Genomic DNA, 26,093 nt, shown 5'->3' with positions numbered 1-26,093 from the left:
CGGCCCACTCGCCACGTTGGGCCCACTCGTGGCACTTCCAGAGGAGGAAGAAAGTGCAATGGCACAATTCCAGCCCAAAAGGAAGGAAGAGTGGGACAGACAGAACACCCTGTGCAGATCCAGGCGTTCAGCTGGGACTGTGGAGTTTGGGTTCTTGCCAGTGGGATGTGTGTCCCTGACTGCAATCTCTTGGCCTGCACCAGAGTCTCACTCACCTGCAAAAGCAGAAAGCTCCGTCGCTGTGCTCGCAAGGGGCTCGTCTGATGCAAAGCTGTCAGAGCCCTGTGAGGGGAGAGCGGGCCCAGCCGTGCCCGGGGCTGAGCCCCAGCAGAGCCCTGGCAGAGCCCGGAGCAGCCTCAGCATCGGCAGAGCCCGGCTGCAAGGAGAGAAACCAGAACCCGCCCGTCAGCTGAAGCCTCCTGTCCCCTTGTCCCAGCCGCCCGCAGTGCCCAGGCCGTGCTGGCCGTGCTCAGAGCTGGGCCCAAAGCTGCCCAGCACTGCTGCCTTTGGGAGCAGAGCAGGAGGGCAGGACATGTGCCCAGCCTGCAGCCAGCCGTGGCACAGCCACCTCCTCAGCAGCTGCCCAGAGCCCAAAAGCAGCTTGGCAGCCACTGAAGAATTCCCTGCAGCCGCCCCAGCAAAGGGGGAACCTTTGGTGCCCGGCCAGGCCGTGCCATGCCCAGCTCTGGCAGCATCCCCCTGGCTCTGGACTCACCTGCACACTGGCCGTGGAGCGTGTCTTTGGAGAAGGTGCCAGAATCAAAGGCCATCATCTTCAGCTGCCGCTGGCCAGCTCCAGGAAGAGGTTGTCGGCCTTGAGCTCGTCCTTGGTGGCTCCAGCAGCAGCAGCCCCACCTGCTACAGCTTCTCCAGGGGCTCCTTCTACTTCCCTGGGGCCACACCAGGCTCTCAGGGTTCTGCCCAGGGCCCCAGCCATCAGTGAACCAGACCAGCAAAACCAGGGGGGATGGTGGCCACCAGTGCTTGCCAGAGCAGGCCTCCAGCTCAGCTGCAGCCCAAGAGCTGCGTGTTCCCTTCTGATGCTCCCTGCTCAGGGCTACAGGCAGGACAAAATCGTCTGCTTTGCTTTGCCACTGATTGCCAAGAGATGTGTGGGGCTGTTACCTGCCAGGCCCCTGGATCACACTGTGCCCGTGGCTCTCTGCCATCCTCTAGGGCACATGAACACCCTGCAGCCAAGGGGCACTGAAGAGCTCTTCCAAGGACGGCCTGTCCAAGGGCTGCATGGACAAGCACCTCTTAAGAATATCCTGGCACTCTGGGCACAGAAAGCAGAAACCACCAGTCAGCTGTAGAAGGATCCCGCCCGCTTTGCCCCCCGTTCCCGTGCCCAGGCCATGCTGGCTGTGCCCAGAGCTGGGCCTAAACTTGCCCATGGATTCTGGGCTTTGGAGGGCAGCAGGAGAGCAGGACATGTGCCACCTGCTCAGAGCTGCCAGAGCGGGATGCTCCTGAGCCCGCTGCTGGCTCCCAGCACTGCTATTCCCCCCGTGCCACAGAGATGAGGGATCCACCTGGAGAGAGCCGTCGTGGGAACAGGATCCGCCCCCAGATGATCTCCTGGCCCCTCTTGAACGGGTGCTTCCCCACCACCAGCTGGTACAGCAGGATGCCCAGGGACCAGATCGTCGCTGCCTCGCCGTGGTAGCGTTGGTGGTGGATCCACTCGGGTGGGCTGTACAACAGGGTTCCTGTGGAACACAGACCGAGTCCATCGGGGGATGCTGCTGCTCCCAGAGCCTCGCCCCAGCATCCCTGGGCACGCAGGGGCTGCACCAGTGGCACACGGGGTGACCCGCTGCCCTCTCGCCTGCACCTGTGACTTGTGTACAAACTGGTGTTGGAAAAGAGGCCACTGGTGTTGGGAAAGGGCAGCGGAAGCCCTGGGGAGGCCCAACCATGACATGCAAATGAAAAACCCACCCAGTGGTGGGGAAAACCCACTCTCCTCCCTGCCTGCAGTGCCCCAAAATACATCAATAAGCCAAGGCAAACCAGGGCAGCGGAGCAGTCCAGGCCCTTCCTCGCCTGCACACCAAACCGGCCGGTGCACGGGGTCTGACCCCCCTCTCTGCTACCCCCACAGGGGATTTTGTTGGGCTGGCTGCCCCCGCTCCAGCCCCAGCCCAGGGCAGAGTGGGTGCTGAAGGCTGCCGGCAGCGCCGGGAACTGCCCCCTCCCAGCCCCACCCAAAAGCAACTTGGCTCAAGAATTAATCCCATCCTGGCAACAATGAGGGGAAGCCCCGGTGCCACACCCAGGCTGGGCCATGAGATGCCCAGGAGCATCCCCTGGGAGGGCTCACCTGCAAACTGAGTGTAGGCTGTGTCCTGGAGGAAGGCGCCGCAGCCAAAGTCGATCAGTTTCAGCTGCCCGGTGGCCAGGTCGAGCAGGATGTTCTCGGGCTTGATGTCCCGGTGCAGGACCCCGCAGCTGGTGCAGTGCCGCACGGCCTCCAGCACCTGGCCGAACAGCCCCCGCGCCTCCTCCTCGGGCAGGAACCTCCGCACAGCGCTGGGAAGGTCTTTCCGTGCCGAGGCTTTGCTGCGGCCAAGGAAAGCTCCTGGCTCAGGGTCACCTTTCCTGCGGGGCCAGACCCCCCGAGTGGCCCAGCAGCAGCAGAGAATTCCAGCACAGCCCCGGCACGGGCAGGGCGGCCCTGGGCGGGCTGCGGGAGCCGGCAGCGCCTGAGCTCAGAGCAGCTGAGCCCGGGGGCTCTTGGCCAAGGCCGAGGCCCAGCGAGCATTTCTCAGGTCGCAGGGCGGCCTGGAAAGGTGCTGGGGGGGATCATTCACCCCCCAGTGCGGTCCCAGTGGCTCCCAGGATTTCCATGTCCGTGCTCCCAGCGCTGCTCCCAGCCCTGATGCGTGGGGATGGGAATGTCCCGCTCCCTTCCCGGGGCAGGCTCACACCTGAGCCAGGTGTGCAGGGCAGGACCTTGCCCTGAGCCCAAGCCCTGTCCCCCCTGCAGGATCTGCTTCCCATCGGCCTCTTCCTCCTGCGGCCCCAAGCCCAGCTCGGTGCTGAACGAAGGGCGCTGGGCCGGGGTCATCCCCCGGCGGGGGCTGCGCACCCCCTCTGCCCCCTCCCCAAATTCCCGCCCGGGGCAGCAGGGGCTGGCTCAGGAGCCCTGTGGGCAGGGAAATGGGGGTGACAGCGGGATGGGGGGGGTCACACACGCTCTGGGGGGACACACACGGCCCCTGGGGACCCCCCCTCACCTTCTCCTGCAGTGCCAGGAGGATGAACCCCAACATGGAGCCCCTGACCCCCAGCACCATCTTGGGGGTGGGGTCTGGTGGCAGCTTTGGGGTCTGGGGGAGACGCCCTAAAACCCCCTCCCAGCCCTACAGCCACTCCCAGACCCCTCAAACCACCCCACAGCTCCTGGCCAGGACTCCCCCAACCACTCCCTGCATCATAAATGACCCCAAGAACCACAAAATTCTCTCCAAGCCACACAGCCCAGCCAAGATCACCAAAACTCTCTGAGACCACCCTAAAAGGCCCCTCCAAGCACTACAAATGCCCTCAAGAGCCACAAAAGCCCCTCCCAGTCCCCCAAGGAGCCCCCAGACCCCCTCCCCACCCCCCATGGCATCGACCAGGACAGGCTGGGGGACAGGAACATCCACAGCCCTGAGCAGCTCAGGCACTTCAGCAGCGATTTGGGCACTTTGGAGGTCACACCCCAAAGGGAGAGACCCAGAGCAGGGACTGGGACAGACAACCGGAATTCCTGTAGAATAGGTGGGCTCAGGTGGACACGTTCTGACAACACAAGTACAAGATTGTGGCCCCAATCTGCCTGGCTTCACAGCCCCACAACACTCAGATCCTCCCAAATATTCCTCTGAACCCCAAATTCCGGTAAAATGGTGCCGCTTTAGATCTCTTTGTTTAATTTCTTTATTTCTACCTCAATTTTGGTTGTTTCAGTGGGATTAACACAGAAATTACTTAGGCTGCAGAAGATCTCCAAGATCATCCAGGGTTGCTTGATACCACCAGAAAAAACAATTGGACAGAGCAGATGAAAATTTTAGAGTGTAAAGGTAAAAAATCAGCTCTTCCCAATGAATTTCCAATGTTGATCTGAGTCCCGATGGATGTTCCTGCCCCTGCGTTCACCCAGGTGCGACCAGGGATCCAGGAGAACGTGGAGAGCACCAGCCAGGGCTCTTCCCAACACAGATCACAGGGAATGTGGGTCACCAGGGCTCTGCCAAACGTGGCTCCTCTGATGGGAGATGGAGCTGGAGCAGAGGACAAAGCTCTTCCCGCAGTCGGGGCACTCGCAGGGCTTCCCTTAGCGGTGCCTCCGTTGGTATCGGGTCAAGTGAGAGCTCCTGGAGAAGCTCTTCCCACACTGGGGACACTCGTAGGGCCTCTCCCCAGTGTGGATGCGCCAGTGGACGATCAAGGAGGACCTCTCTGAGAAGCTCTTCCCACACTGGGGACACTCATAGGGCCTCTCCCCGGTGTGGATGCGCCGGTGCATGACGAGGGTTGAGTTTTGGTTGAAGCCCTTCCTGCATTCGGGGCAGCGGAAGGGCCTCTCATCCGTGTGAATCCGCTGGTGCCGGAGGAGAGTGGAGCTGGTCTGAAACCTCTTCCCACACTGGGGACACTCGTAGGGCCTCTCCCCAGTGTGGATGCGCCGGTGGCGGTTCAGGTCAGAGCTGTACCTGAAGCTGTTCCCACATTCCCCACACTCATAGGGCCTCTCCCCGGTGTGCATCCTCTGGTGGTTGATCAGGTTGGAGCTCTGGCTGAAGCTCTTCCCACATTCCCCACACTCGTAGGGCTTCTCCCCGGTGTGGATCATCTGGTGGCGGATCAGGTTGGAGCTCCACCTGAAGCTCTTCCCACATTCCCCACACTTGTGGGGCTTCTCCCCATCGTGAAGCTGCTCATGAACCACCAGCTCTGACCTCTGGCTGCATCTCCGGCCGCCTTCCCGGCACAGGGTGGGTCTTTCCTCCTCAGAGCACCCTGGGCTGCGTTTGCAGCCCCTCCTCCTGCGGGATCTCTGGGGCTTTTCCTCCCCGTTGGATTCCTGCGCCGTGGAGCCGCTCAAAACGGCCTCTTCCACCAGGTTCTGCCGCGGGGATTTGTCCTCCCTGGGCTCCGTCCTCAGCTCCTTGTCTGGGGGAGGAAGGACAAGGAGAGGATGGGATTTGCCTCCGTGCCACAGGGAAGGGGAAGGAGATCCCCCCAGTCCGTCCCCGGCAGGACGGCGTCGGCAGCGGGGTTGTCCTGCAGCCGGGGGCGATGCTGGGCTGGGAGATGGAGCAGGAGAGAGGGGGAAAGGGGCACTGACTTCCTCCTCACCTGCCTGGGGCTCCCGGGGCATCTTCCTCTTCCTCACAGCCTCCTCCTCCATCCAGCCAAGGGTTGGGAATGGGAAATCCTGGTTTGGGGAGAAACAAGGGATGAGTGTGTTGGGTTGGGGCTTCCTCCTGCCCAAGTCCACCTCTAGAAGTCACCGGGTACCTGGTGTCCATAAAACCAACAAAAAATCAAGAATGACTCCAAAACAGCCTCCAGGAGTTCCCCCTTTCCAGTCTCCTCACTTTGGGGTTCTGGGGGTCCCCCTTGTCAGGGCTGCTGGGGGTCCCGGGGGTCCTGGGGATCCCCCTCTCCGGGGTCCTGCTTAGGGATGCTGGGGGGCTTTGGGGGTCCCACAGGTCCCTTTTTTCCTGATTCTGCTTTGGCTCCCAGAGGTCCCAGGGTCCCCTCTTCAGCCTCCCTCCACTCCAGGCACTTGGGGCTCCCCCCTCTCCTCACCGCCCCTTTCAGGGCTGAGGGGTCCCAGCCCTGTCTCATCTCCAGGCCCCCCCACCCCTCCAGGCTCTTGGGGGTCCCCCAGCTCTGGTATCGTCCCTCTCTGCTCTCCCCACACCAGGCGTCCCGTGTTCCAGCCCCCAGCTCTCCTGGGGATCCCCAAACCCAATGTCCAACCCCGCCAGGACCAGGCGATCCTCACATGGACCCCCCAAGACCCCCAAGGGGCAATTATGGCTCAGCTTTGGAGTCCTGCAAGATCCACATATCCCCTCTGGCCCAAAAATCCCTCCCAGGGACATGCAAGGACATCTGGGGCTCGATTCCAGAATCTGCAAGCTCCAAACACCCCTCCAAAAAAAACCCTCCTGGTGACCCCCCGATAGATTTGGGGTGAGCTCCCCCTCCCCGCTCACCTGCAGGATGGGGGGGAAGATGCTACCGGGGCTGGGGGTGCTGCGGACACAGTGGGCGGGCGGTGGAACCTCGTGGTTCTCCAGCTCCTCCTCCTCCTCTCTCTCTCCTCTTCCTCCCACTCCTCCTCCACTCCCACCCTGCCCCCCCTTTCCCACCCCCTCTGCCCCACGGCTGCCGCAGCACCGGCTGCTGTGTGGGGGGAGCCCCCGATCAGCCCCAGGGATGGACGGGGGGGTTGGGGACCCCCCCAGTGCGGATCCCTCCCTTCCCCAGAGCCCCAGGGAATCGCTCCAGGGCTCAGGTGCTGGGGGACAGGGCTGCACCCCCATGGAACCGCTCTTCTTCTGTCCCAAGCCCACCTTTCCCTCTGTCTTGGGGCGACCTTATGATGTGTATCCCATATCGCTGCCTATGCCCAGAAATTAATTCCTGTGCCTTTCTATGCCTCTAAACTGAGCCTGAGAGGGGGAAGGAAAAAACTGAGCAAAACTTTTTCAAAGCAGTTTGCAGCTTGTTCAAGGTCACACACAGATAGCAATTGGTTTCCCAGCTGCGGCAGGGGAGGGGGGAAGCACCCGGCCGGCTGCGCCCAGAACAGTTTCTTTTTTGGCCAGTTGTTCAGCTGCTTTTTCTCCGGAGAGAAACTGAGAGCTGAATTTTTCCTCCCCTGGAAAATCCCCTTTTCTACAGGACTGCTTGATTGCTTTAACATCAGAGCACATCGGGAGGACTTTCCACCGGGCACAGAGGGCCTGGCCCTGGGCCAAGCCCCAGCTCCGAGGAGACCAAAGGGAGGACTCTAACGCTTTCCCAGGTTTTTTCCTCCACAGCAACAGATTTTACAATTTAGCATTATTTTTCTTTCCCGTGTGTTTGGTAAATAAATAGTTTTATCTCCTTCACTTTCCTTCAAGGAAAATTTATTTTTTCCCCGAACCTGGAGGGGGAGGGGTGGTTGTGCCTTCTCTCAGAGGATATATTTCTAAATTTGGCCAAACCAGAACACCCTCCCCTCTCCTCCCCTTTCTCAGCGTTCCCCCAATCCACAGCCCCATTCCAGCTCAATTTAAGTGTCCCATCCCCATCCCGCTTTGCTTGGGGGTCCCAGCCCCCTCTTCCCCTCCTCCTTCTGCACCTTCCCCATCCCCAATCCCCACCTCCCCTCCCCCGGCCTTGGTTTTGGGGGTTCCAGGCCCCTCCTGCTCCCTTTGGGGGTTCCATTCCCCATTTCGCTCCATTTGGGGTCCCAGACCCGCCCCCCTTCTCACCGCTCACCCCGCGCCCGGGGGGGCTCCCAGCACCACCAGTGCCACCAGTGCGGCCCCAGCTGCCCCCACACGCCCCATGCCCAGCGCCGGGCGCTGCCGACAGCCCCAAAGCAGCCGCGCTGTGCCCTGGGGGGTCCCCAGAGCGGCCCCGCCCCGCACGGCACTGGGAGCACCAGTCCGGACCAGTGCGGAGCGCGGGCGGGCGGCATCAGCCGTGCCCGGGCAGGGCCGGGCCCCGCGGGGCTCCCGCCCGCACTCGGCCCCCGCCGGCACAGCGCGGGGGGGCCCGGCCTGGCCGCCCCCACCTCCCCCTCCCCAAATTCCGCTCCGGGGGGCGCTGGGGGCGGGGGGGGCTCAGCTGGGGCCAGAGGTGCCGGAGCCACGTGTCCCCCGCTGCCAGCACCGCCCCCTCAGGATTAGGGGTGCCCCAAAACTCCCTCGGAGCTGGCGGATACCCCGCAGGCCCCTCAGGACTGGGGTCCCCCCGGCCTCATCATCCCCAACCTTCGCCTGCCTCATCCCAGGCCCCATCCCGCCCATCCCCCTCCGCCACACTTCATCCCACACCCCAATCCACATCCCACCCTTCCCGGGCCCCATCCCGCCCCATCCCATTTCTCCCGGCAGCCGCCACCGGGACCCCCAAAACCCCGCGTGCCGGGGGCTCCCCAATATCCCCCAAGGGGCATTTGCGACTCACATTCGGAGCCCTGCAAGACCCAAACATCCGCCTGCCCTCCCCCGCCCCACCAAACCCCCTTCCCCAGGAACCAACAAAGATATTTGGGGCTCGGTGCTGGAGTCCTCCAAGCTCCAAAAATCCCCTCTCCCAAAACAACCCCAGGCACCGCCCAAGATATTTGGGGCGAGCTGCCCCTCCCCGGTCACCTGCGGGATGGGGGGAGCGGTGTTCCCGAGGCCGAGAGCTGCGGACACAGAGAGCGATGGATGCACATGGAGGCTCCTCTTCCTGCCCCCTCTGGCCCGCCTCTTCCTCCCGCCCCTCCCCCTTTATCCCTCCTCTTCCTCCCGCTCCTGCTCCTCCAGCCGTCCTCCGTCCAGCAGCTCCGCTGCCGCCCCCAAACCTCGGGCTGGAGCGGGGGGTCTGGGACACAGCCCCGTGCTGGGGGGCAGAGCCGCTGCTGGGGCCATCGCTGTGTCCAGGGCATCCTTTGTGGCCCTCGTGCAGCTCCAGGCTCCCGAGGGCTCCCCGAGGCTTTCTGTGGCTGTCCCTGCTCCCCAAATCTGTCGCGTTTAATGCCCGAGCGCGGCAGCCCCGTGCCCTGTGGCAGCAGCCGGTGCCGGGACACAGCCCCGGGAGCTGCGCTAATGCCCGGCCGTGCCAGGAGGGACTGAGGGGAGGGGACTTCATAAGGATCCCCCCTCTGCGCCCCTGGCTGCGCACGGAAAGGTTCTTTAGTGCATGGGAGCGATTTTCCGGGGTTTCTGGGCTCGGCGGGGCCGAGGCGGCGGCAGCGGGAGCCGCGGGGCCCGGCCCGTGGGGGCGGCCGGGCTGGAAAAGTGCGCGGGGCCCCAGCGCGGTGCCCGAGGGCTGAGCGGAGCTGAGGGGAACAAGCCCCGGAACCCCCCGGTGCTACTTTCTTAGTCGCTGCGCAGCGGCCTCTCCCGGTGCGGCTCTTTTATACTTTTTCCTTCGAATCTCTATATTTTACTCCATTCGCACCTCCCATCCCCCGCCCTCCGCTGCGGCTCTTTCACCGCCGGGCTCCTCGCCGGTCTCTCGGTGCAGCTCCTTCAGTGCCACGGGCCGGCGGAGACGCCCCTCGGTGCGGCTCTTTGATCGGATTTTCTTCTTTTCTCGGCGTTTTCTCTCGTTCCCAGCTCGCCCGTCCCGCCGAGCGGCTCCTTCAGGGGCCCGGGGCGGCACCGAGCCCTCGGGGCGGCTCCAAAGGGCCCCGCCCGCCGCCGCTGCCCGAGGCCTCCCCGCTGCTGCCGGGGATCGGACACCGCAGGCGGCCCCGGCCCCTTCCTCTTCTTCCTCTTCTTCCTCTTCTTCCTCTTCTTCCTCTTCTTCCTCTTCTTCCTCTTCTTCCTCTTCTTCCTCTTCCTCTTCTTCCTCTTCTTCCTCTTCTTCCTCTTCTTCCTCCTCGCTGCTGCCGGGATTCAGCCCCCGCCGCCGCCCGGCTCCTTCTGCCGCTCCTGCCCGGCACGAAGCGGCGCTGCCGCTGACGGGGCCGGAGCGCGGCTGCCCCGCGACTGCCCCGCGCCTCAGGGCCGGGCCGGGGAGTGACCGCACGGGTGGGGAGGGACCCCCCGCTGGCCAGGGCAGGGACTGACCCCATGGGAGGGACCCCCCGCTGGCCAGGGCAGGGACTGACCCCATGGGAGGGACCCCCGCTGGCCAGGGCAGGGACAGACCCCATGGGAGGGACCCCCCGCTGGCCAGGGCAGGGACTGACCCCATGGGAGGGACCCCGCGCCGGAGCAGGGAAGGATTCCCGTCCCCGAGGGGAAGCAGCGGCACGAACTGAGCGCGACTCCCATCCCTTCTCCCTGCCCCGCTGGGCACAGCAGGGAGGAGCCGGGCATAAAGTGAACTCCGGCAAGGAGAAAGAGGTCGGGGGACAGTTCTGTACCAGGGTTTATTTTCCTCCTCACTCTCCTGTTCTGATCCGCTCCGTCCCAAATCCAGTTCATTCCCCACGTCGGGGCTCTTGTGGCCGCGATGGCGATCCCTCAGTGACCTCTCCCTGCCCTTAGCCCGAGCCACGAGGACTCGGATCTGTTCCAGTTCCGTGCAATTCACGGGCATTTGGGGCAGCCGGAGCGAAGCAGCTGGAAACCACAGCGGGCTCGAGAGGGACTCAAGCAGGGCAGGAGCCGGGGCTGCCCCGAGGGAGCTCTCCCGACGCGAACCTTGCCGGGCTCTTTGGACGGGAATTGCGGGGAATGTTTCCATTCATCGCCACAAAGCAGAGTCACAAGTGGAGCTGAGCTTTCAGCTTGAAATGAGGGAATCGAACGTGTGCGCGGGGTCTGCTGGAACCTCAAGCTGTCCCTTGATCCTTTAGTTTCGGAAATATTCAGCCCCTCAGCAGCGATGTCTCTCCCAGCCCACCGGCTCCTGGCTCAGACCCAGCTCGGAGCTCGGAGAAGAGACCCGAAGTCGCAACGGAATGAGCTCTGCCGTTATTTTCTTCTTTCATATTTATTTTATGCCATTTTATTTTATAATCTATCATACTCATTCTTTTTCTTTTATTCTTAGTTTCTTTTTTTTTTCCTTTTTTTTTTCTTCTTCTATTATATCGGGTTTTTTCTCTATTTCCCCCCCACAGCCTTTGTTTCCTTCCCGGAGGTTTGTGGTGCGATGCTGTCCTACCGGTTCTCCCTCTGAAACCAACGAAATAATGATGGATTTTTGAAGTCTTCCCGCTGCTCTTTCCAGAAGGTCTCAATCGGAGGGGCCTCAGGGCTTAATTGGGGAGAACAGTTTAATAGGGGCGAGAAACACTTCAGTTCTGGGGAGAAAATGTGAATGGAGGGGAGAGGAAATGAACGGCGGGGAGGAGCCCCCCAGCCCCCGGCTGTGCCCCGAAGGTGCTGCCCGCGGCTCCCCTGCTCCCACCCCCGGGCTGGGGGCGCGGAGCTGCCGCTGCTCCCGGGAACGTCACGGCATAAAAACTCCATTCAAGCTTTTCCAGCCGCGGCAGTGACGCTCAGCGTTCCTTGGACCTTCCACGGTCCGTGGACATCCCGTGTCCCTCGGCTGTTCCGCGTCCCCCGGGTGTTCCATGTTCGCCCAGTTTGTTCCCGCACGCTCCCAGCCACTCCCAGCTGCTGCCAGCTGCACTCAGCACGCTCCCAGTTTCTCCCAGTCTCCCTCAGAGTGGTCCCTGTTGCTCGCAGTATGACCTCTGTTACCCAGTTCTGGTCCCAGTGGGTTCCGGTCCTGGTTCTGGTCCTGGTGTATCCCGGTGTCCCAGTCTGTCCCAGTCCATCCCAGCCTGTCCCAGTCCGTCCCGGTCCCTTCCCGGCAGCCGCCGCCGTTTCCCGGATCCTGCCCCTCCCGCCCCCGGAGCTGCCGCCGGACGCCCCCCAAGATGCTGACGGGGGCCGGGGGCTTCGTGTTGGGCTTCGTCCTCCTGGGCTGGGGCTCGGCCTCCACCTGCGGGAGGAGGTGAGGGGGGATCCCCGGGGGTCGTGTCCCGCCAGGAGCGCTTGAGCCCCTCCCAGAATTGCTCCTATACCGTGGTCGCCCCCTTTTCACTCTCCTAGAGCTCCTGACCCAGTTCGTGCCCCTGCGGGAGGGGGCTTTAGGGAGCCCCCCTTTTCCTTTACCTTGAGACCCCCTTGAATCCCCATTCCTGGGCACTGGGAATCCCCTGCACCCCTCATCCTGCACCAACACCCCCTGCACCCCCTGTCCCGGGTATCCTCCTATCCCAGCCGCTGCATCCCCTGTTTTCCTGACCCCGGGGACCCCCAGACCCCATTCCCGGCCATCCCGGGGCACCTCAGCCCCAGGCCTCCCTTTCCTGGGAAACCCGAGCTGGGCACGGGGCTCTGCAGCCGCTCCGGGATTTATGATCACCCAAAGGAAAGGGAGAAGAGAGGAGAGAGAGAGAGAGAAGGAGATGGGGAGTCAGGGATCGGGGTCACAGCGCCCAGTCCTGCTCCGCCGGGGCTGGGGCCCCGCAGCCGCAGGACAAAATGGATCCGCGGGTCCCGCTGCTTGCCCCGCTTCGGGCCGAACCCAGCGGGTTCCAGGCAGAGTTTGGCCGCGGGGCCCGGGAGCTCAGCCCAGCCCGGCCCGGGGGTCCCGCAGGGCGCGGCCGAGGAGGGTCCGGGGGATGGCAGGAGGGGACCCAGGGGAATTCCCTGGAATTGCCCCGTCCCCTCCCCCCGCGCTCCCTCGGTCCCTTTGGCTTCTCCGTCTCCCGCCCTGCGCCGCCGGGATCTGCCCGGCGCCCGGTGACGTCACGAGCAGCCCGAGCTGCCATTGGCGGGCAGGAAAGAGCGGCGCCAATGGCGGGGCCGGAGGCGGCTCTGGGGGCGGGGCCGGGCTGGGGGCGGGGCCCAGCGGAGCAGCGCGATGGCTCCAGCGCTGGGGCCGGGGGCGCTCCTGGGGGGGCGAGGGGCGAGTGGGACCCCCGGCACGGGAACCCCCGAACCGCAACTCCCGGGCACGGGAACCCCCTGAGCTCCCATTTCCGGGTACTAGAGCACCCTGCACCGCCATTCCCGGATACTGTGACCCCCCTGCATCCCCTTCCCCAGCACCGGGACCCCCCTGTTCCCCCTTGTCTGGCCCCGGGGCCTCCCCGAAACCCCCTGGACCACCATTCCTGGGTACTGTGACCCCCTGCATCCCCCTGCCCAGCACCGGGACCCCCTGTTCCCCTTAGCTGGCACGAGGACGTCCCTGAAGCCCCATTCCCGGCAAGGGGACTTCCCTGAACCCACATTCCCCGTCCCAGGAAAACCCCCTGAGCCACCGTTTCTGGGCCCCGGGACCCCCCTGAAACTCTATCTCTGGGCCGGGGACTCCCCCGTCCCCACCCGTTCCCGGCAGAGGGACCACCTGAGCCCCATTCCCGGCACTGGGACCTCCTTGCACCCCCATATCCAGGTCTGAACCCCCACTCCCGTGCACGGGGACCGCCCGGCACCTCCATCCCCGGCGCTGAGACCCCCCCGAGCCCCCTTATCCCGCACCGATACCCCCTCGCACCCCCTCTTCCCCCGCCCCCGCGCTCCCTCGGGCACTTCCGCGGCTCCCAAGCTGCGCCACCGGGATCCGCCCGGCGAGCGGGGACTGCCCCCGGCACCGGGACCCCCCTCCCGCCCCCGGCTCCTCCCGGGGCCTTCTGGAAACAGCAGCGGGAAGAGTTCAACAATTCATCATTATTTCAATTGATTTCGTTGGTTTCCGGGGAGAGCCGCTGGGACAGCGCCTCACCGCAAACCTCCGGCAGGGGAACAAAGGCTGCGGTAGGCGAAAATAGCGAAAAAGCCGATGAAATGGAAGAAAAAATAAAAAGGCAAAAAGAAAAAAAAGAAGACAAACGAAAAGTAAAATAGATTATAAAATAAAATAGCATAAAATAACTGAAAAAAAAAAAAAAGAAAACAACAGCAGAGCTTGTTCTGTTGGGACTTTGTGTCTCTTCTTCAAGATCCGAGCACCGAGGCGGCGGCGTGCTGGGGGAAGGGGCAGAGACCGGAGAGGGGGAAAGTTGAGTGAAGTGTAAATGACTTTCTGGGCTTCATGAATATGGAACAGTTTAAGAGAGTCCTTAAGTCCACAGTGAAATGAATGGAGGGCGCCTCTGGCAATATTGCCAAGCGCCCCAGCGCTGTGATTTGCCTTTGTTCTACATACTGCTAAAAAATTCAGCTTTTGTATTCATTTTCTTCAGAGAGAGAATAGAGAGAGTGAAGAGAGAGGGAATAAAGAGGGGGGAAAAGAGAGAGACGATAAGAAGAAAGAGAATAGAGTGAGAGTAAAGAGAAAGAGAGTAAAGACAGAGAGAGTAAAGAGAGAGAGAATAAACACAAACATTGCTGCTAAAGAACGTCCGTGCAGCCCCAAACGCCTTCGCACACCGGCCCCAGTGTCCGTGCAGCCCCTTGATTTACCAAGATGTGAATATCGATCTCATATCGATATCCAGCTGAGACAGACAAAAGCTCTCTAACAGGTTAGAGTTAGAAAGTGAATGTTTGATTGGCGCCGGACAGCGGCGTGGAACAGCTTCCTAATGCGCACTGCCCAGGTATGAACGGTTACAGAGTTCATTTAGCCACAAAAGTGATGAATATCCAAACTACAAATACATATTTCTAACAGTGACCCCTCCCATTCTCCGCTTCGTATGGAAATGAGCTTTAATGGCATTAAGCATGCGCACTGCGTGCTCTGAATTGAGTCGCTGCTCTCGAATTGGGTCGGTGGTCCCAGACAGATGAAGTAAGCTCATCTCCCTCACTTGCACCTTTTTTGCCTTTCTGAACTTTAACAACCTTAATTACTTTAGTGACCTCCAAATTTCCTCTTGCCTGATTCTTGAATAGGTTCCCACAGAGGGAGGAAATTGGGAATTGGGCGGGAATTGGGCGGAGAAGAGCCAGCTGGGGAAGTCTTGAGGGCTTCTGTGGCTCTGGCAGCCTGCTTTCCTCCTCTCCCTTTGGTGGAGGTGTGGGCTGGCAACGGAGCATCTTCCCCGGGTGGCCGCGGTGCCCCGGATCCCTGCCCTGAGCGGAGGGACAACACTGGGCGTCTCTGGCCTGCCGCACGCAGCCAGGCTGCCGCACAGAGCTCCTCGAAAGCCCTGCCCTTGGCCGCAGGGGGCCGAATTAGCGAGGCATTAAGGAGGGAGGAAGGAAGGGCGCTAATTAGGGAGGGGAGGGCGGGGAGCCGTTCCCAGCCGAGGGGGCGTGGCCAGGACGATGGGCGTGGGCAGGGCCTCAGCGGCGGCGAGGGGCCGTGGTCTGAGCGGGGCCGGGGCCAGCGCTGAGGGGAGCAAAGGGCGGGAAAAGGCTCGGTGCTGCTGAGGGGAAGCGTCGGGAAGGAGGGGACGGAGGGGATATCGTTGGGAAAAAGGGAGACACAAGAGCTCCTGGGGGCCTGAAACCACTAACAGTGGTGGAGGGGAGCCCAACACACTCCTCCTATGTATCCCTATGCTTTACAGAGGGGAAGGCGTGGCTAAAATCCAGGAGAAACAGTGCTGTGGATCCAAGGAATCAGAAGCAGGATCTGTGTGGAGGGCGTCCCTCACGGGAGGCACATGAATCGACCTGAGCGAGGCTGGGGCAGGAGGGTCACGGCCAGCAGAGAAGGGGGACCCTCTGTCCATGCCAAGGCCCAGGGCAGCCCTATCCCGGGAAGCGCGCAGGGAGCGGATCCTTGAGCTGCTGCACGTTGGCGCTGCCCTCGCTCAGCCGGCAGCCCCCTCATTGCCCAGGGGGAGCTGGTGGCAGTGGGGAGTGGGAGAGGGAAACATCTGTCCTACACCTCCATGGCTGCGGCACTGCCAAAGGTGAAGAACGTCAGAGAACTGCCAAACAAGATCCTCCAGCAGGAAAGGCAGACGTTCCCAGCTCCAGGGAATTCCCTGATGTCAGCAGTGGAGGAGCAGGATGAGGAAGATCTCCACGCTTGCGATACTTCTGGCAAGAGCCTCCGTCCCTGCCAGAGCCTCGGTGAGAGCTGCCGGAGCGCAGACGGAGGAAGGCCTTTGGACAGGTGCAAGGTATGAATGATGCACGGTCCCCAGTCGTGGTGTGAGCAGAAACATTTCTTCCAAGCACCTCTGGCTTTTAGAAGAGTTTCACTCTCAGGTTCGAATAGCGTGAGCCTGGAAAGCCAATAGTCGAAATGCTCCGATGTCTGCTACCCAATACTAGACATGAACTCGTGTCTCTCGTAGCAACATCAGGCTTTTTCCCTAAGCCAAGTGCTGGAAGGAGAATTTCTTCTGCAAAACTACTGTGCTTCTGCTGCTTGTTCCATTTTAGAAAGTTTCCTTCGTCGCCCCTGCCTTGATTGAACAGTCCTTTCTCTTCTAACTAGAAGCTCCAGGTTCTCTTCTTACAAGTTGTCTTTGTTTTCTTTGCCCACAGACAGGAGTCCCTGCTTCCCCAGAGCCACGTCGATCTGCAGAGCCTGCTTGTGGCTGAGGATGCAGATGGCCAGGAAAGGCCGGGAAGTAAAAATTGGTAACATTTCTAGTTCCTAGGAAAGAAATATTTCATGAGATCTGGAAAACAAGCATCCCAGCATCTGTGGCATTCCCAGCTGATCAGTCCCGCTGTAGCAAGATTGAGGATGCATCTCCCAGTTCTCCAAGAGCTGAGTAGGTATTAGTAGGGCATTGGACTGCAGCTGGGAACAGCAAAAGTGGCTGGCACAGCAAGTTCAATGTATGGCTGTCCAAGGTCTGTCTTTTGCAAGTTTCCAAGCTTTGCATCATGTTCTTGGGATTCCATTATCACTTTCAACCGAATACTCTACCAGTTAGAGCCATGATTGCCATCAAAAAGGTGAAGTCTGTAATAATAATCTGGTTTTTGGAGGGGAGATTTTCTCTCATCTCTTGCTCTGATCAGCTAGTGTAGTTTTAGAGGAGTTTGTGGTAAAGTCTGTTCTGTGCTGATTTTTTAATGGCTGTTTGACCACCAGACATGTCTGTGCCCTGAAGACATTTTCAGTTTTCATCCAGTTAGTCTAGAAGGTCCACTGAAAAAGTTATTTGATGTAACTCATCTCTCTGAAACCTGGGCAAACAAAATGCTCTGTTTTGGATTACAGGGAGGTGGACTGGTTTTCCTTGGCAAGCATCCTTTTCCTGCTCGTGTTTGCACCGCCGATCGTGTATTACTTCATCATGTCCTGTGACCAGTACCAGTGCTCTCTGACTGACCCACTGCTGGACTTGCTGACAGGGAATAAACATCTGTCTGACATCTGGAACAGGACTCCCACACTGACCTATAGGGCTGCTGGCATCTATTCCCTTTGGCTCACTTTCCAGGTACATTCTTGAGTTATGATCTGGATGCCGGGTCTGGTTTCTCACACGGCTGTTGGATGAATCCTTTTGCACAAAGGATAGTGGAATGTTGAACTGGCATTTACTCTTTGGTGTTTCCCACTTTCCAGGGCTTTTTGGAATCCAAAGGAAGCTTATGTACTTGGAAAAGAAGCATGTAGGGAATATACGCAAATATTCCTTGTGTGACATATGCCTTAATGAGGTTTTGAAGAAAAAGCAACTTTATAGCAGTATCCGTTGGTTTTAAATTCATACACAAGAAATAGATAAAAATAAAACGACGAGGACCTGAATCTAGTTACCAACTGTCCTGCCTCCCCACCAAAAAAGGATGGCAGCCTTACATGAAGTACATCTTTGAGCTGTCTCAAAGCTTAGATGTATTACTAGTCTAAAATCCCAACAGCTAAATATTGCCATATTTGCTTACCCAATACTTAATAGAAACTTAATAGAAACATTCTATTTGGTATGTGTATGTAAGGAATAGTGTTTTGAGGGATTTTGTCTCGTCTGTATTTACTGTGAATACATCCTCTCTCTTCTAGGTGGTTTTGTACATGTCCATCCCTGACTTCTGCCATAAAGTTCTCCCTGGATATGTGGGAGGTGTACAAGAAGGTGCTGTCACCCCTGCTGGTAAGGTATTCCTTGGAATACACGGACACCGTGCAATCTTCTGAAATGATAGTATTTCTGTACCTAGAGTGTTTAATAGCCCATGTGTAGCCAGAGGAAACGTGGGCAGAAGTGCTCTCACCTTCCTCCCGTGTTCAGTTCAAACAAAAATAGAAAGCAATCGATGTCATCTTTTAGAAGAAGTGATAGCATTTCTATCTCTTAGAATTAGTATAACTGTTGATCTGGTAGGCACCATACCAGCAGTGAAAAAGTACTGGTTGATGACTTTGGCACTTGAAATTGTCAGTTGACTGTAGCTGTCCAGGACTATTGCTGGTATTCGACAAGATAGTTTTACCTGCTCAAGCTCCATGAAGCCAAGGGACTTGAACAAAATGTGGGATGTGAACTGTTAGGAGAAGTGGTTTGTTACTCTGGTCAGTTTTGGGGGAAAGCCTAAATTCAGTTTTGTGAGGAGAAAAACTCAGCCTAACAAAGCCTAATGGGTACAGCAGAGTTTAATGGAACACTCAGAAAAGTGCTTTAAGGTATTGAATTGGGAGGACGAGGAGAGAGAAGTTGTTTCATGAGCGCTTGATTGAGCTTCTGTGTATTCTGTGCATAGCCATGTGAATTAAAAGCTGCAGTAATGCGGGGTCAGTAACACTCGATTTTTTTTCTTCATCTTTTAGGTGTCGTGAATAAATATGAAAATCAATGGACTTCAGGCCTGGATCATGACCCATGTGCTTTGGTTTGCAAATGCTTCTTGCTTCCACTTCTTCTCACCTACCATCATTTTTGACAAGTGGATTCCTCTCCTGTGGTGTGCCAATAGCTTGGGATATGCAGTGTCCACGTTTGCAATGATTAAAGGCTACTTTTTCCCTCCCAATGCCAAAGAGTGGTATGTGAATTTTAGTAATGAGAGAAGACGAGGTAATCCGAGATTAAAACTGTTAAATAAAAACCGGGTCTATCAATTGAATGACAGAATATATTTCACTGGCAGAGAGAGCTGAGCCAGTGTATGACAGTGGTTCTTTGCTTCACTAGCACCATCCCCCGTGTTTCATGCTGCACACCATGGGACTGGCAGCCTCAGTGTCACAGATACACCCATCCTAGAAATAGTGAGACTGTTCAGAAGTGTTAGCAAGAGTAAACTCGGGCACTTCTGAAACTCTACAACTTATGTCTATTAATGTAATACTTCAGCTGGGTCAGCTTCTGTTACCTTGCACAGCGTTACATGCTTTGATGATTTTTATTATCACTACATCAAATTAATCTGAATTGTGTAGTCAGAGCAGTAATTACCTGTATTTGTGTAGAACTCTGTACATTTCCAATTTTTTTATGTTTTACAGCAAATTCACTGGAAACTTCTTTTACGACTACATGATGGGGATTGAATTTAACCCTCGAATAGGGAAGTGGTTTGATTTCAAGCTCTTTCTTCAGTGGGCGCCCTGGGATTGTGGCCTGGACTCTGATCAACCTTTCCTTTGCTGCCAAACAAGAGGAGCTGTATGGCGAAGCGACAAACTCCATGATCCTTGTCAATGTCCTTCAGGTAAATTCCAAGGAGGAAATTAGGAAACCAGCTAGGAAGTAAACTAATATTAAAGTAGGAAAAGAAGTCCTTCTATGGAAATGAAAATGAAGTGTTTTTTCCTGGCCTGAAACAAGCTCATTCAGTGATGGTGTGCTGGGACTTCTTTGGATTTATTGCCTGATCTGTGGAAATGGAAGCCTGCTCAATAGGAGCTCTATCGGCCCTCTTTGTAACGCTGTGACTCTAAGCTGAAGAGAGATTGGGCTGATCAACTGTGAGTTCACTTCCCAAGCGTTCGTCCTTGAGTTGTACACTTGCCTTAGTCATCCTACTGTTGCTTTATCTGTGTAGATAGATAGATAGGTAGGTAGATATTGTGTATCCACATAGCTTGTATTTATGTGATAGTTCTTCCTAACTGTGTTCAGAAACGTCTGGTTTTGAAGTGCTAACATAAAAACACCAATGAGTTGTGAGATCACATCACAAGGCAGCACAGACATTAGGCTGATGCTGTTAGACAGGGTAACTGGTGACAGTGCTCTGTTATTACTGTGAAATTATTCTGTTGCAGGGTATTTTTGTTCTGGACTTCTTTTGGAATGAAGCCTGGTACTTGAAAACCATTGCTATCTGCCATGATCATTTGGGATGGTATTTGGGCTGGGGAGACTGTGTTTGGTTGCCTTCCCTCTCTACTTTGCAGGTAAAAATGTGGACACTGTGGATTTGGGCTAAGAGGAAGGAAACTTTGCAGAAACATTCTTCTCAGCAGGTTAATGTGCACCTTAAATGTTTCTAGGCGGTTTGACTGTTGAGAAATCCTTGCAACATTCTTTGTAACAATTCCTGGGTAGGAAGGCTTCCTGTCCGTGCCCAGATTGGACATCTTTTCCTCTCCTGCCCTTCTTTTGTGCCTCTTTCTGTCACTGTCTGTTGTGTCTGTATACTTTTCTGAATCCTTTTGGTTTCCTTTTTTTCTAAATCCTTTCCGTTTCCTTTTTTTTTTTTACTCCTGCTTGTTGAGGGTCTTTTGGTTAGCGGTGGTTTGTTTGTGTTTTGTTCCTTGCTTTTTCCTTCTGTCCGGTTTGCATCCTTGCAACTTCTCTCTTCTTGTTTCAGGAAGAAGTGCAATTTTGGAGAGAGAAAGAGAGAAGGAAACTGTTGGATGCAGAGTTTTTTGAAAGTTTTCTGCAGTTTTACTGTTGCAGTAGATTTTTCTACTCTTTCTTCTGGTCTGTTGTGGGCCACTGTAGTCAAGGAATTGGTCTGGCATGCTGAGCCTCTGTTGGAAGTAAATGTCTGATTGTTTTTGTGCTCCCCAGGGTCTGTATTTGGTTTACCAGCCTGTCCAGCTGTGCACAGCCCATGCCGTAGGGGTCTTGATGCTGGGCTTGCTGGGCTATTCCATCTTCAGAATGACCAACCACCAGAAGGACCTCTTCCGTCGTACCAATGGCAAGTGCAGGATCTGGGGGAAGAAGCCGGAGTCCATCGAGTGCTCCTACGTGTCCGTGGATGGGCCCAAGCACTACAGCAAGCTGATGACCTCTGGCTTTTGGGGCTGGGCACGTCATTTCAACTGCACGGGAGACCTGATGGGCTCGCTGGCCTATTGCCTGGCTTGTGGCTTTGAGCACATCCTGCCTTACTTCTACATCGTTTACATGACCACTCTGCTCACCCAGCGCTGCATTCGGGACGAGCACGGTTGTTGCAGCAAAGATGGGAAGGACTGGAAGCACTACACTGCTGCAGTGCCCTACCGGCTCTACCCGGCAGATTTTAAGGCTAATGCAGGATCCAGGGGAAAGAAAAAAGAAGAAACATGCAGGCATGCCATGTTTAAAGTGTTTAAACTGAAGTGGGGCACTGAAATGTCCCATTTTTTTAGAGGATTCTTTTAATTGGAATTGAATCATGCCGCAACCGGGCCAGGAGACACTTCAGAGACAGAGTCAGAGAAGCGGGTATTTGCTTTATTCGGCGCGCCGGGTGTGTGGGGATCGCTCCTCCAAACACACACCTGGTGCTCTCTACAACACAAGTATTATGGGTTAAATTAGGAATATTCATCACATTCCTTGGGACAGGTGTGGTTATACAAATTATTTCTCGGAAGTCATTAGCATATGGGCCACGCATGCGCTGTGTGTCCTGGTGGCCGCGCTGAGGAAGGCCTCTCCTCTTCCTCGGGGGTCTTTTCTGATGAAGGCCAGTAGTCTTCCTCTCAGTGAACTTTTTCACCTTTCTCCCTGGGCATGCGTAGTCCTTTGAGGAATGTTTCAGTGGTCTCTGAGATGATCCTTGTGCCCTCTATCTTGACAAGAGTAGGGCAAATTTGGTTTCTTAGGTTTTGTAATTACAGTCTGCTGTCTGAACTAACGTTTGCTGTCTCCCAATAGTTAACTCGTGCTTCCATGAGTTAGCTATTGACTGCCCCTTCCTCATTTCTGAAGAAGTATGTTTTTTTCCCAAAGCCTGTAGTGGTAGGTCAGGGCAGTAGACAGAAGGTGGCACAGGTTTGCAGCTGGCACCTGCCCACAGGGCCAGGGAAGGCACCTGGGTGCTTTCCTGTGGCTAGACTGGTTACTGCACTTTCCATCTCTACCAGTTGTTTTGAGGGTAGAGAAAGGTATTTTGAGGGCTGCAATGGGCCCAGCACCATGGGAGCAACTCCAGCATCTCAACATTTCCTGTGGGCTCCATGCCCATGGCTTACGAGGCTGCAGACCCAGCTGGTCAAAGGCGCAGCCCTGCCTCCCATTTCAGGGGAAGAAAGAGGAAGAGTTTTGTCAGGGCTCAACCTGAAATGACCTTTTGCCATTTCTGATTCTTCTCCCAGCGTTGGAGAGGAGCAGCATCTCTGTCCCTGCCACCCGCTGGCCCTTGGAATGCACACATGAGCCCACGTATCACTTCAGGTGAAGCCAAGTGGCCGCCTCAGTTTGAAAGGGCGGCTGTTGTTTCACTGTTGCATTTCTTGGCTTGTTACAGCCCCTCCTGCCTGGACTACAGCCTGTGCTTGAAGACACAAAAGTGCCATGATGCCTGGAGGAAAGGCATCAAAAGCTTGACAAAGGCTGAAGGGAACACTCTGATCACCCCTTTTCCCAAGAGGGTTCTTTAGCTGAAGTTGCTAACCAGGAGCAGACTTGACACCCCGGCATGGGTTTGTGGTTCTTTTATTTCTCGAGTCCTCACTCCTGCGTGGGACTCGGCAACCGGGTGCTGCAGAGGCTCCGGCAAGGCATCAAAGACGCCCGCCCCGCAGCCAAGGGTGGCGCAAGATCTCCTCCAGCGCTGGCCTGTCCGCGGGGTGCTTGGACAAACACCAGCGGATCAGATGTTGGCACTCTGGGGAGAGAAGCCAGAAAGCGCCGGTCACTTGCAGAAGGCTCCTGCCCAGCTGCTCCCGGCGCCCGCAGGGCCCGGGCCGTGCTGCGTGTGCTCAGAGCTGTGCCGGCCTCCCGGCTGACTCTGCCCTTTGCGGGACAGCGGCACGGCAGGACACGCGCCACCTCCTGCAGCCAAGCGGGCCACACCGACCCCACCGTGGTCACGGGCCGCCGCCTGCGGCCAGCCCTTGAGGGCAGATCGACCTCCCGCGGAGCTGCGTGAGGGCCACGCTGGGCTGCGCGGTGCCATCTGCCAAAGCCTGCCTTCTTGAGGCCGGACACCAACCTGGAGAGACCTGCTGCCAGAAGAAGAGCTGCCCCGACACGATGCCACGGTCGTCCTGGAAGGGCTCGTTCCCGCAGACCATGACGTACAGCAGCACGCCCAGGGACCAGATGGTCGCCGAATGGCCGTGGTAGCAGCCAAGGCAGATCCACTCGGGTGGGCTGTACAGGTGTGTTCCTAGGGGACACAGGCGGCGCTGTCCAGGCGCAGGCTGCTGCCTTCCAGAGCCTGGTGCCAGCCTCCTGGCAGAAGCAGGGGCTGCACCAGTGGCCACAACTTCCCCCCCGGGGCCAGCCGCCGTCCCCCAGCCAATTGGCCAAAGCCAGGAAACCGTTCTGCAAGGCAGACAAGGCCAGCGGAGCAGCCCAAGCCCTTGCGGGCCTGCCAAGCCGAGCGGCCGGGGCCTGGCTTTGGCAGCCCCCCTCTGTGGGCAGGGCCGGCAGCCGGCTCCTGGGGCACAGCATCTGGCCCGTGCCAAAGGGCAGCCGGCAGCCGGCTGAATGCCGCAGCCCGCAGCCCAGGAGGGAACGGGGCCGTGCAGTGCCTGGCACTGGGAGCGGGGCCCGGCCTGTGGGCTCACCGGCAAATTGCGTGAAGGCCTGCTCCTGGAGGAAGGTGCCGCAACCGAAGTCGATGAGCTTCAGGTCGCCACTCTCCGGGTCCACGAGGAGGTTCTCCGGCTTGATGTCCCGGTGCAGGACGCCGCAGGCGGTGCAGTGCCGCACGGCCTCCAGCACCTGGCAGAAAAGCCAGCGCGCCATCTCCTCGCGCAGGAAGCCCTGCTCCAGCAGGAAGTCCAGGAGATCCTGCGATGACTCCGGACGCTCCATGACCAGCAGGAAGCTGTCAGGCAGCTCAAACCAGTCGAGGAGCTGGATGATGTTGTGGCAGCCAGAGCCCACCTTCTCCATGAGCACAATCTCCATGGGAACGCGGGTGCCGTCGGGCTGTGGGGAGGAGACAGTGCCTCCAGCAGGCCTGATGCTGCCCTGGGGCTGCTGTGCTGCCCCGTGCCTGGGATGCCCCAGTGCCCCCTTGGGCAGCCTCCCTGGTGCTTGGGCTTCCTCCCGCCCAGGGGATGCTTGGGGGGTGCCCCCCTGCCCGGCCCCACCACCGGTGTTTGGCATCCCCGGGCCCGCCCTGCTCCGGCTCGCACGCTGAGCCCACGCCCGCTCCCCCCGCCCTGCGCCGCCTCCCGCCCTCGGGGCCCGGCCTTATCCCTGCCCGCCACGCCCCGCTCTGGCGCTCTGGCGCCGTGGCCCCGCTCGCTCACTCACCAGCTCGTACCACTGCACCACGCTCTCCCGGGCCACGCGTTTGATGGCCACCTGCAAGCCCACGAGAGACGGGGCTGAGCTCAAGCCCTGCCCCGCCCCTGGCCCTCGTCCCGCGCCCCGCCGTCCCGGCCACTTACCGGGCTCCCGTCCGAGAGGCGGATGCCCGAGAAAACGGTGCCGAAGCCACCGCTGCCCAGCTGCGGGCCCAGCTGGTACAGCTCCTGCAGCTTCTTCTTTTGCCCTGCGACCGAGACCGAGCCATCAGCCTTGCGCCCAGGGCCCCCCCGGCCAAGTGCCCGCGAGTGAAGCGGGCCGAACCACCGCGGGCCACCTTGCTCTGACCTGCTTCCTGCTGCGCGCCGGGCAGCGGCCACCGCCTTGCAGCCGTCGGGCTGGCGAGCGCCAGAGCTGGGGCAGGGGAGCGCGCAGAGGCGGCTGCAGGAGCCGGAGGGCAGCGGGGCAGGGCGGCACCGTCGCTGTCCCCGGCGTCGTGGGCTGGACTCTGCTCTTGAGGACTGCCGGGGCTACAGCCCGAGGACTCGCACAGGGGGGTGTCAGGAGCAGCTGCAAACCAGAGAGGGGTTTTTTGAAGCTGTGGCATCAGAAGCACTGGAAACAGCCAGGGACTCGGCTGCTCTCAAGGGCCCTGGCCTGGCCTGCGGATGCCCCTCAAGAGCCCCAAGGGAGCCTCAAAGAGCTCCTCAGATCTCACCTGCTACCAGCAAGGCCTTCCTGGTAGTCGGTGGCCGTCTCGGAGCAGCTTCCTGGAGATGGAGGAACCTCCTGGGTGTCTTGAGGCTCGTCTCCGCCACCAGGCAAGAGCTGTTGCCAGCTGGCGCAGCCGGCACAGCGTCCTGGGAGCTGTGGGCCGGCAACTGCTGGCTCCAGCTCACTCGCTGCTCCAGCACCTGCTCCTGACAAGGCTCCCCTGGATCGGGCTGGGCTCCCACTTGGACTTCTGGGCTTTCCCTGGCAACGTCAGTTGTCAGGGTTGTGCCCGTGTTGTTGAAGTCCATGAGTCCAAGGGAGCTGGGAGACCTGTGCACAGGCTCTGCACTTTCTGCAGGCTGACTGCAGGTCTCACGGAGCGTCTGCGGGCGATGGAGGCTGTCAGAGATAGCGGACGCTCCTGGCGGGATGGAGGATCTCTGACAGCCTGAGCTTCTTGCCTGGATGGCGGCTCTCTGATGGTGTGCCATCCTTGCAAGGCTTGAGGCTCTCCCAGGGATGGAGAATCTTGCTGGGAGCAGCCTCTTGAAGGGATGGAGGCTCCTGGAGGAGCTGGCCGAGCCACAGCAGGGCAGGTGGCCTCGCTTCAGCAGCTCCTCCAGTTCTTTCCACAAGGCCTGCCACATCCCAGAGTAGAGCGGCACCCATGTCCCATTGCGAGCCCAGAGCAGCAGCATCAGTTCCTGCAGCTCCTGGGCCACTGCCACGCAGGGGCCGCAGCTGCAGGGGCTGTCCAGGGGGCTCGCGGGAGCACGTGGCCGCTTGCGAGGGGTGGCCCGAGGCCTGGAGGACCTGGGAGCCGCAGAGGCTCCTCGCTTCCTCCGTGAGCCTCTGGGCTGCACCCCGGGGCGCTTGCGCCTCTTCGCTGTCCTTGTCTGCCGCCTCCGTGGTTGCCAGTGGCCAACGGCCCACCAGACAGCCACAGCGGCCAACAGCAGGACAAGCACAATCACTGGGACAACACCGTCACACATGGCTCCGGCACGTCCCATCGCGACTGCACTGGCAGCTGCAGGTGCTGGCCCGTGTTACATAGCGGCTGCGCGGTGATGTCACAGTGCTGTGGGCCAGGACAGCCGGGTGACATCCCAGCCCCGCCTCTCACCAGCGCTCAGCCCCTTTGTGCCGTCATAGCCCTGGGCCCACCTCAGGGATCAGCAGAACCAGCTCATGCCTAAGGATGCACATGGCCAGAAAAAGCCTGGCAGCA

At 58.8% G+C, this 26,093-nt stretch overlaps 3 protein-coding genes across 3 annotated transcripts in view; all 3 read right to left on the bottom strand.

The window, feature by feature from the left end:
• Positions 1-1,199: 1,199 nt before the first annotated feature.
• On the bottom strand, positions 1,200-3,622 carry LOC138102323 (serine/threonine-protein kinase pim-3-like; the record flags this gene model as incomplete). Its single annotated transcript, XM_069000015.1, has 4 exons — positions 3,600-3,622; positions 2,327-2,565; positions 1,536-1,712; positions 1,200-1,279 (listed from the first exon to the last, which is right to left on the bottom strand). Coding segments are annotated over exons 1-4 (519 nt in total), but the record flags the coding sequence as incomplete, so codon positions are not given.
• Positions 3,623-4,216: 594 nt separating this feature from the next.
• LOC138102352 (zinc finger protein interacting with ribonucleoprotein K-like) lies at positions 4,217-4,894 on the bottom strand. The gene has a single exon (XM_069000039.1). It carries the CDS (start codon positions 4,847-4,849, stop codon positions 4,331-4,333), a length of 519 nt encoding a protein of 172 aa, XP_068856140.1. The 5' UTR covers positions 4,850-4,894; the 3' UTR covers positions 4,217-4,330.
• Positions 4,895-8,377: 3,483 nt separating this feature from the next.
• Positions 8,378-26,093, bottom strand: part of LOC138102322 (uncharacterized) — a gene marked incomplete at its 5' end in the record, with an annotated part of 43,779 nt that continues 26,063 nt past the window's right edge. The window contains 7 exons of the mRNA XM_069000014.1: positions 8,378-8,381; positions 10,091-10,289; positions 11,379-11,622; positions 22,888-23,054; positions 23,458-23,824; positions 24,155-24,205; positions 24,292-24,372. Of these exons, the coding sequence (XP_068856115.1) occupies positions 8,378-8,381; positions 10,091-10,289; positions 11,379-11,622; positions 22,888-23,054; positions 23,458-23,824; positions 24,155-24,205; positions 24,292-24,372 (1,113 nt within the window). The remainder of the gene's footprint in view (positions 8,382-10,090; positions 10,290-11,378; positions 11,623-22,887; positions 23,055-23,457; positions 23,825-24,154; positions 24,206-24,291; positions 24,373-26,093) is intronic.

The sequence above is a fragment of the Aphelocoma coerulescens genome, unplaced genomic scaffold (assembly GCF_041296385.1).
Source record: "Aphelocoma coerulescens isolate FSJ_1873_10779 unplaced genomic scaffold, UR_Acoe_1.0 HiC_scaffold_70, whole genome shotgun sequence".
NCBI lineage: Eukaryota > Metazoa > Chordata > Aves > Passeriformes > Corvidae > Aphelocoma > Aphelocoma coerulescens.
This window is presented reverse-complemented; position numbering and strand designations above follow the sequence as displayed.

What these genes read in the sequence shown, in the direction of transcription:
- LOC138102352 (XM_069000039.1), bottom strand. Translation starts at nt 4,849, where the DNA reads ATGATCCACACCGGGGAGAAGCCCTACGAGTGTGGGGAATGTGGGAAG.